General features: G+C 37.0%; 1 protein-coding gene across 2 annotated transcripts; it reads right to left on the bottom strand.

The window, feature by feature from the left end:
* Positions 1-2,938: 2,938 nt before the first annotated feature.
* On the bottom strand, positions 2,939-5,995 carry LOC145091829 (E3 ubiquitin-protein ligase RHF2A-like). 2 transcript variants are annotated; one of them, XM_079029652.1, is made up of 8 exons: positions 5,752-5,995; positions 5,191-5,328; positions 5,036-5,082; positions 4,898-4,960; positions 4,668-4,776; positions 4,267-4,577; positions 3,452-3,559; positions 2,939-3,378 (listed from the first exon to the last, which is right to left on the bottom strand). In XM_079029652.1, exons 1-8 carry the CDS (start codon positions 5,755-5,757, stop codon positions 3,132-3,134), a joined length of 1,029 nt encoding a protein of 342 aa, XP_078885778.1. In that variant the 5' UTR covers positions 5,758-5,995; the 3' UTR covers positions 2,939-3,131. The 2 variants fall into 2 exon arrangements, with proteins under 2 accessions (XP_078885778.1, XP_078885771.1); XM_079029645.1 differs by having other exon boundaries at positions 5,191-5,346; positions 5,752-5,889.
* Positions 5,996-10,841: the final 4,846 nt, after the last annotated feature.

Below are 10,841 nucleotides of genomic sequence, written 5' to 3'. Positions count from 1 at the left end.
AACCGTTGTGGGGAGAGACCTCTCATTCGAAGAATTATCTGGTCTTAGTAATATGTATTGGTATCCAAGAGCTAGTTAGGGGGAGATAGCATGGACATCTTATGCAGCTGATGGTGGACAATGGGTAGGAGATTACCCTAGGGTAAGCCTAGAATGAGATTAGCGTTGGGAGCAGTAGTAGTGAAAGGAACTTGGTGAGTCGAGGCAATTCTTGAGGAAAGTATGGATAGATGTGGAAGGTAGTATGGGTTTGTACTACTAAAAGCAGAGGATCCGTACTCAAGTTGGCAGTTCTGGTGTCGGCGAGGGATCAGGCTCGGGCTCTGGAGCCGAATAGCTTGATGATCAGATGAGAGAGTTTATTTCAGCTGGGACTACGCGCAGTATCATTGACCATATTCCTGTGATCTTCGGTACGGTCAAGGAGGGTATATTGTAGATTCTTGATGAAAGGCTAAGTGCATTTTGCATTGAGATGGCAGCCATGATGGGGGTGCGCACGTTGATATTCTGGGAGTTCAGAGCTTGTGGAGCTCCAGGCTATCATGGGGCCAAGGACCCCATTTCTAGCAGTTGGTGTTTGGCAGATGTTGCCAACGCTTTTTGTACTAGCCGATGTCCCGAGGGGAACAAGGTCCGACTCGTCTCCTGTCTTCTGAAGGATAAAGCGCGTGATTGGTGGGAGGAGGTTGGACATGATATTAGAGATGATCTCGCTATTGATGCGATGACATGGAGTGACTTCTCGGCTAGGTTCAGAGCTGAGTTTGCACCGGTGATTGAGGTGCAACAGCTGGCACGAGAGTTCCAGGACCTCCGACAGACGACTGAGACAGTGACTGGAATCACCGTCAAGTTCAGGGAGAGGGCCTTTCTTGTTCCACAATATGTGGCGGACTAGGAGATGAAGAAGGCCCGATATCACAAGATGTTGAGGAGTGACATTAGGCAGTGTGAGTCGGTCCAGTTGCAAGATGCTGGAGGATATGATCGCTCGATCCAGGGAGAGGGAGATCGACATAGAGGCGAAGAGGAAGAGGAGGCCAGATGGGGTTCAAACATCCGCGGGATCGGGCAAGAGGCCCACAGTATCGGATTCCAAATTAAGGGGTCATCAGGAGCATAGCCGATGTGGCAAGTGCGACATGACACACAAGGGTGCGTGTAGGAGTGACAATGGTGGTGATTCGGGTTGCTTCAAGTGCGGCCGAATCGGCCGAATCAGTCATTATAGCAGGGGTCGTACTGCTACCACCACCCAGGGATTAGACCTAATATGCTTTCATTGCAATCAACGAGGCCACAATAAGGCCCAATGTCCGAGTTTGGCTGCATTGGGACAGGTGATGGCACCTGCCCCTACAACATTGAGGATCACCGACGGCCGTCAGGGTCAGGCAGAGGCACCGGCAGTGAGGAACAGGGCTTTCCAACTGACTATAGAGGAGACACGAGCAGCTTCCGATGTTGCAGGTGTGTATCTTTTGCTTTCCTATCAGTTTTTATTTATGATTTTATTGCTATTGTCTTGCATTGGTATGAGTAAGTGTATCTTGGATTTATATTTTCTGCTTATGTTCGGATTATATGCCATCTGCATACCATGAATCTTAGGGTAGTGGTTCGAGATCGTCTCCTTATATAGAAGGTTCCTAGGTTGCAGTTGCTGTAGCAAGTGTGATTGGAACTCGGGAGGTATTCGGTCAGTCTTCAACGGTCGTACTCTTGGACATGTTTTTAATGAGGTTGAATGGATTATGGGTCAATTGGAACACTTGGTTATTATATATGACAAGGTCATTGCCATTCATGTAGACATTAAAAGGGTCTTCATAAACACGTTTCACAACCTTTATTTTCTGCAATTAGCCATGACCTTACGAATGAAGTCCAAAAGCGCTAGAGATAATGAATGTTTATTCAAGAAAAAATGCAAAGCATAAGTAGACAGATATCAAAGCAAGATTTGATAAGCTATATTATGCTTTATCTCGAGCATGTGACAAGGTTTCCCATGAAAAATAGGCAAGAACATTATTCCTTGATTGTTAACAATGTCAAATACATGAACGCCTTTTTTATAAAGTATGTATGCAATTGTTAATAATGACGCTTATTAATTTTTCTTGGAGTGTATCACACACACACACACACACACACACATATATATATATATATATATATATATATATATATATATATATATATATATATATATATATATATATATATATATATATAATGAATATTTTTCAATTTTGTAGTAGAATTTCTACATGACTCACCCCTTGGGCGGAGGGGAAAGTACATAAAAGAATTGGATAAAATATAAAATTGACAATATACTGTCACGGACTACACATTTTAAGTACACGACTATTATATCAATAATGCCATTGACGAATCATTAGCCTAATGAAATTGAAATGCTATGGTTATCTTGTGGTGACTCAACAATGACCTTGAAATACTTAAAAGTTTTTAGAATCCTATGATATGAATGGGAAATTCTAATAACCTGATGATTATTAAACCACCAGTGATGGACAACTGTCAATCTGGTCGGCATATAAGAATGATTGTATTCCATCTCAATGAGAGTGTCATGATTCAAAAAACATGTAGTTGATGTTGAAGGAAGGGGCATACGATCAAGAGAGGATTACGACACACAACGTTATAACTGTGTCGAATGTCATTTTCTAGTTGTATAGAGACTTTTATGCATTACTTTATCTTTAGGTATATTTAAATGGGCCCTCGATCTATATAAATATTATATTTGTAATAATCCATTAAAAAAAAAGAACTCATTCAATTTAGAATGAGATTGTTGTAACAATCACAATCTTCAAGTACTCTTGAATCAAGAATGAGATTGACCCAATATCATGATCTCTCCATAGTAATGGTATAGCAAATAATTCAACACAAACCCTCCAAACAAAACAATCATGTAATTAACGTATGCTGTCCATACCAAATCTATGTTTCTATATGAAGGTTTTTTTTTTTTTTTTTTTTCACAAGCAGATAGAAAAAGAAAGTTGTGAAATATTAAACCATGTGTTAAAAAGCCACTTTTGCAGATAACTGATGAAATCTTTGATTGGTCAAATGAGTTGAACATATTAGTTTGAAGCAGCATTTGGACCGGTAGCAGGGGTATTATTGTCATTAGATGCTGGATCATGATTATGATCATGATCTTGTCTATTATCTTCATGGGTTTCCAGGAACTCCATCCTTTGGGACACATTTTCAATTTCAGCATTCACTTCTCTCCTGTCTTCTGAACCAATGTTTGACATGGATGGACTCTTGTTGAAAAGCCTATCCTTCAACTCTCGTGTACTCTTTGATAGTGATTCCTTATATCTTCAGGAAAAAAAAATTAATCTACTTTTTTCAAATTAACAATTAAAAAATAAGCTTTTTAGCAAATCCTAACCTCATTGAAATAGCATTAAATCTTGATTTCCATGAATTTGTAACTGTTTGGAACTCTGAAGGACCAGCTTGATCTTGATCAGGAAGAGATAATTGACTGCTTGAGCTTCTGTAGAAAAACCAAATGATTCAGTCAGGAAATACAATTTGATTTCCAAGAAAATCAAAAAGATCATAACATCATAGTTAATATAAAAATTAATGGAAAATCTGATCATAAATCCTACAGCAAATAGTAACATTCAGCCATTTAGGTGCCAACTATATAATTAAAAAAAACATATCAGGTTTGACCTCAAAAGTCAAAAGTGTACACTTTCCAATAAACCCATAAGAAAAGTCGAGAAATACTCATCCCACTTCATACATGTAGGTTCCCAATGAAGAAAGATCAAGACTTTGTAAATACCCAATTAAGAAAGATCAAAACTTTGTAAATACCCAACTAAGAAAGATCAAAACTTTGTAAATACTCAAAAAAAAAAAAAGATCAATTTTGTAAATACCCAATGAAGAAAGATCAGAACTTTGAAAATGTCCAATGAAGAAAGATCACAGCTTAGTGAATAACCGATGAAAGAAAATCAAAACATTCTAAAATCTTAATACCCAATTAGAAAGGTCAAGAAATATTTATGCCACTTCATACATGTATCGATGCAAATACCCAATGAAGAAAGATCAAAATTTTCTAAATACCCAATTAAAAAAATCAACACTTTCTAAATACCCAATTAAGAAAAAGCTAACAACTATCCATACCACTTCATACATGCACATACCCAAAGAAGAAAGATTAATCTTTTCTGTAAATACCTATGTATAACTGAGGTCCCTTGTTGACTATTGGATATGTTAGCTGTTTCTGAAGTTGACCTAAGTGGAACAGATGGGCTAGCTGAAGTGACACCAACAGGTTCACCTTCCACTCCACCTGGATCAGTGGCAGATGAAGGTGCATTAGGGTTAGCAGAGAAAACCAAGAACTGTGGTTGACCATGACCCGTTGACCGGTTTCTTGACCCCTCCCTTCTACTCACATGGTGGGTCCTCCCCATGGCGGCAGCAGCCGCTAGATGCCGGATAATTCGATCCTCAAGTTCACCCTCATTAACACCAACCGGTAACTGAAATAGAAACACAAATGTTAAATAATTCATGTTAACAAAAAAAAAACGTCTTTTTAAAAATTATTTTAGAAATGATGGATGACAAACATGTTGTAGTTCAAAATCCCCGAGAGTGGGATGATGAAATATTGTTGAAGTTCTTGCAGGCTTGAACCTGATGCGTCTTTCCTGTTCTACTGCCTCTAATAACTCTTGACTGCACATTCATGTTGACCAGTGACATGTCAGCATTTTCACAATCAGGATGGGACCCACAAAACAGAGTAAACACTAAACAGATAGTAATCAAATGTAAATTACAAGAATTGGACAATCACCTGGTAGGATCCTTGAGGGTGATGGTTTGCCAACACATTGGACAGTTTGAGCTTCTTTGGCACCTATAAAAAAGATATTGAATCAGTTTTTTTTTAACTCATAGGGTATGCAAAATATGGATATATTTCAGGCCTTACCATTCAAGAATGCACTGAAGATGGAACTCATGCTTGCATCCAGTCACCTGCAACAAATGGAAAGTTTAATTTTGCCAAAAATGGTGTAGTTTAAGAGCTTCTAAAGTAGAAAAAAAATCCAATGGCATAAATGTAGTAAGTATAAAATTAAGTACCGTGCCAGGATCACTATCACAGAAAGCCTCAAGGCAAATGCTACAAGAATCATCACAAGCTTCTTGAATTCCTCCTTCCACAAAAGCTGCAGCTGATGTCAGATGACTATCGTTCTTGCCCTCCTCCTTTTCCGAAACCTTAGACATTACAAAACCCTAGATATAACATGAAGAAGAAAAGACACCAAAACGAAGTTTACAAAGTATGATCGAATTTGTTTAACTCGTCGTTAAAACCCTGAATTCAATTTCACAAAACTAAATATCAAAACCCTAGACTTTTCTTCCCTAAAACCACCATCAAGACTGCAGACTAAGGTGATTCCCTGAAATTGCCCACAAATTTCTTTCCGTATAACTCAAAGACTTCAATTTCTAGTACCGATCACCACAAACTCGTAATAACAGGTGTATCATATAAGTAATCAAATATGAGAACCCTAGAAGATAAACAGCTCAACCCATAAGGTGTAAAAACAAAGGTTAAATATCAAAAACCCTAATCAAATTCCTATCGCTTAGCACATAGATCAGCTTATTGTGATAGAGGAATCGATTTACCTCCATGGGAATAGACGTGATATTCGAAAAAAGGGGATCAAGAACTTTAAGAACCTCTCATGAAAATTGAAGATCAAATTCGTAGGATTTTCCCTTCTTGCAAAGGGAAAATTAGTATCCAGATATCATCGTGATGGTTCTTAAACCACCGAATTGTGATGAGACATAAAACAGAGAGAGAATGATGGCGTGTTGAGGAAAGCGATGGAGAATCGAATTCAGTGAAACTACTTCGCTTTTGGATGTTTTAACAAAAATGTTCCACCATTTTATCTTTTATTCAATTTCTTTTAACTACTAAAGTTCAACCGTTGCAAAATGAAGAGGTCGACGGGTTGGAAAATGGATCGAAAAAGTTGCCGGCAGATTTGATTGACCCGAAATATTTCTTATGTAGTTGGAAAATGGATTAAATGATTAATAGGTTAATGTATTTTTTATTTTATACTACTTTAACTTATATTTGGAAAATGGATTAAATGATTAATAGGTTAATGTATTTTTTATTTTATACTACTTTAACTTATATTTGTTGTTTATTTTTTATTTTTGAAATATTTATCCTTTAACCTTAGACTTTAAATATTTTTGTTTTGAAATATAATATTTGATGTAAAATATATAATTGGATTGTGTTTTAAATATTTTTTTTCATAGTTATAAGTCTCATCAAGTAATTTATAACATAAATAAAAATACTTAAGGTAAATTTTAAAAAAAATATATTTTAAAAGTCAAAATTGGATAATAAATATGAGACTAGAGAGTATATATCTAGTTATTGATTTTTTTTTTTATATTTTACCATGTAACTTATTTTTTGTCCATATTTAATCTTTATAACTAAGGATGAGAAAAACCGAACCCAAAAACCAAAAAACCAACAAAACCAAAACTGTAATAAAAACCGACGGCGTTGGTTTGGTTTTTTAAAAAACCGAAATATTGGTTTTGGTTTTATAAAATGTAAAAATCAAGAAAAACTGAACCAAACCGAATTTTGTGAAATATATATATTCTGCAAATTTTATGTGTGTGTGTGTATATATATATATATATATATATATATATATATATATATATATATATATATATATGTGTGTGTGTGTGTGTGTGTGTGTGTATTCGATGGATTTAAAACACAAAAGGAAGTATGGTGTAATGGTTAAGGCACTGTTGTAGCCTTCTTGAGGTCTCAAAGGAATCATCTTCTACATTCCTGAATGAATCATTTTTCTACATTCTCGAAGGAATTACATATCATTATTCTCGAAGGAATCACATATCTCTATTCCCTAAGGAATTACATTTCTATATGCTCATATTCTTTCATGTGAATGTTATGGTTGTCCCAAAGTCTTTCATGCTACTTGGCACATATACAATCTATCATCTCATTTCATTAAGAAATCTTTTACTATCAATTTAGTACTCAATTCATTAAGTACTAAAACTAAGCATTCATCTACTAACTTGTATGTATTTAACATAATAACACTAACATCTAATCATGCATTCATACTCATTTATAGATTATAAATCATATAATCATACTCTATTGATAGTTATAACTCACATTGTTAGTTAGTGAAAACTAACTACCATCAGATCCAAATCTTCAATTGATGCACTTGTTTCCTTTGATTCTATCCATCTCCAAACAATCTCATGCCTTCAAAAATTGCTCCCGCAAAGCTTTAGATCAAACCTTGTGAAATGAGTTCAAGAAAAGGGGTTTAACATAGGGATGAACAAAAGAACCGAACCGGCCGGAATCGGACCGGAACCGGGAACCGGCTTTGGCCAAAATCAAGAACCGAACCGACCCGGCGGTTCTACCGGTTCCCGGTTCCTACCGGTTTTTGTCGTGTCTTCAAATGTTGGAACCGGTCCTCAAAAAATAGCATCATACGATTCCGGTTTTTGCCGGTTCTTCCATTTCCGGTTATATCGGTTCCGGTTCTCGGTTCCAAAAATCCACAAAAATAATGTCCCGGTCCCGGCCCGACCGGTTCCATCGGGTTCCGGTTCCGGTACTGGTTCCGGCCGGTTTCCCGGTCCATATGCTCATCCCTAGTTTAACATATTAAATATCTGTTCTAGAAACATCATTGCGTCGTGCTGATTGCACTTCACAAATGCCAACTTTAACCATTTTTCATTCCAACTTCAAACAATCATAACTTCTTCGTTTCAAACTCGTTTAATGTAACATCCCAAAAAGGCCAATAAATTATTCATTTTAAATCATTAAATCCATACAAACATTTGTTCCAAAGCCAATAAGGGTAAAATATATCTTTCAAACATCAGAGTAAAATAAATAAAATCAATGCGGAAAATCCATCAGGGGATGTTGTGCAGTCAAGTCGGGCTCTTTCCTCTGGAACTAAAAGTACCTGAAAATGTTTAAACTAGCACATAAGCACAAAGCTTAGTGAGTTCTCCAAAATACCACATACCATACATATCAACGGGTCCAACCCGCATCTTGAGCCCAACTCATAATAACATGACCACCCCCACATATCAATGGGGCCAACCCATCATACAAATGGGCCCAACCCAACATAGTAATGGGCCTAACCCAACATGCAAATAGGCATATCCTAACACACAATGCAAGAGTCATAAAGACAACTAGCATCATATAAAGTATAATGAGAAAAATCACCTGTCTCACGAAATTGGTTAAACCATATCTAAATGCCCCGCAACAGACGCTACAACACTTTTATCAGAACATACAAGGTCCAATCTTAGTCTACACAGTAAATCCAGAAATCTTGACCAAAAGCCAACCCAGGTCAATAAGTTAACGATCAAAGTCAAAGTCAATAGCTAATAATACCAACAGTTGACCCTCACGCTCTGACCAATCCTTGGTCACAACATGAGGACACATTCATCCCAATTCCAATTCGTCTCTCCCTAACTCATCCACTTAGTCATGGACAACTCAATCAACAAGAATCACAACGTGAACCCTCCTTGGTCACGTCGTGAGTACAACAGGACAATATAGTCGCAGAATCCTCCCTGGTCACGTCGTGACCGCAGTCTAAAGCACCAACTTAATAATTTGAGTCATTAATCCATTAATTTTTCCAAAAAGCTAATAGGGAATCCAAAGGTTCATTAAAATGTCAAATTTTATGGACATGCATGTCCTCTACCCCACCTAGGTCAAAAACCAAGAAAATGATCCAAAACTAAAGCAAGGCTTCCAATACACAACCGATTTCCAAATCTAAACCATAAAACACTAAAAAAGATTCAAGGATCCATAAAGTTCCCAACTTTATGGAAACCCATCACTCAAACTTGTTCAAAGTTGAAGATTAAGGGACAAGAAGTTAGATCTAGCAATCTAGAAGCATAAAGTTTGAATCTTGGACACTTACAAAGGTCTAGAATTTTCATAAGAAAATGATGATGAGGTTTCCTTGTTGGATCAACACTCTATAACACCTTCTTCTTTTTCTTCAAGCTACCAAAAGCACCAAAATGAGCCAAGAATCCCCAAGAGAGGCTAGGGTTAGGGTTTTCTGAGCTTGAGGGTGACGGGGGCTGATAATGAACCCTAAAACCGAGTTTATGAGGTTTAAATATGAAAGAAACACTAAAAGATCATGGGATTGCGATGCAGCGTTCCTCACGTCGTGACCACCTATGTGTCACGTCGTGACCACAATCTAGAAATACGTTATTCAAGTGAATATATTCTTCATCTTATCTCCGTTTTTGTAACGCCCGTGTTTCTGGGCTTGCCATTTTTAGCAATGTAATAGTCTAGGTTAACCTTTGTAACCCAATTTGAAATAATAAGAATGTATTATTTGTGAATTATGTGTTTATTTTCTTAATTATTATAATTAAATGAATTAAGAATAAAATGAGCATCAAAATTTAAGTGTAAAATAAACTCTATATCTTTGCATAAAGTTGTAGTGGCCGAAACTAGGTTTCCGAATATATATAGAACGCTCAAATCTGACTTCGTATGAGGAAGTTATGATTTTCTGAAGTTTCGACTTGGCAGTATGCAGCCCGAATACTCGATTTGAGATCGAGCGGTTTTTAGCCGAAACAATCTAAACGAGGATCGAAGATCTCATTGTTAGTAGCGAAACGATGAAAAGTTAGGCGAGAACGGACGTCAAACAAAAAAATTATGAATTTATAACGAAGTTTGTCTGTCCCGGCCTTCTAAAAATAAATAATAAAAATAAAAGTCAAAATTAGCCGATGGAGTCTAAATGAAAGTTGTAAAGTATGGTCTGACCTACGCGTGGATATAAAGAACGTCGAAAACGGAGCTCGTATGTGAAAGTTACGCAATTTAGAAGTTTGACGAGTCAAATTACGCCGAGCGTAATTTGAGTACGCCCAACATACTCAGAGGGATGCAACTTGTCTGACCAATACTTGAGTGCCACCAATTGACGCATGTAGTGACGTCAAAGTACGCCCAGCGTAACCAAGTTACGCCCAGCGTACTGAGTACGCCAAGCGTAAATTGAAATTACGCCCAGCGTAATCCCAGACCCAGCAGCCTATAAATAAAAACCGAGATTAGCCATTTTCTCTTGTTCAAACTCTTTCTTCTCTCTAGTTTTTGCCTCGATTTGTGTGCCAATCATATCCCGAAGCCCCAGTATTATTCCCGAGCCCCGAAGCAAGTTCCGAAGCCCCGAGAATCCCGAGAAGTGAGATTTCCGAGCCGAAGCCCTGCCCGCGAGGAGCCCGATTTTTGTGAAGATCTTTTAGATCTCCCGAAGAATACTACTTCTGCAAGTCGTAGTGCTGCCCGATCATCTTCTGATCAAGTGAGTGTGTAGTCATTTTCTTCTAACACATTATTATGAAGTATTTTATACGAAATACGTGTTATGTGTATACTTTGTTGACTATATGTGTGGATGAATATTCACTTTCTTCTATCTCATAGATCTGATTTATTCTCTATGAAATACGTGTTATGTGTGTATGCCTCATCTGTTATGTGGAAAAATGTATTGATCGAGCATGCTATACAGGTTTTAAACTTTGTATAAAAATGTATATTTTTATCTACTAATATGTTGGGT

The sequence above is a fragment of the Lactuca serriola genome, chromosome 1 (genome assembly GCF_051521515.1).
Source record: "Lactuca serriola cultivar US96UC23 chromosome 1, Lser_US96UC23_V15, whole genome shotgun sequence".
Lineage (NCBI taxonomy): Eukaryota > Viridiplantae > Streptophyta > Magnoliopsida > Asterales > Asteraceae > Lactuca > Lactuca serriola.
This window is presented reverse-complemented; position numbering and strand designations above follow the sequence as displayed.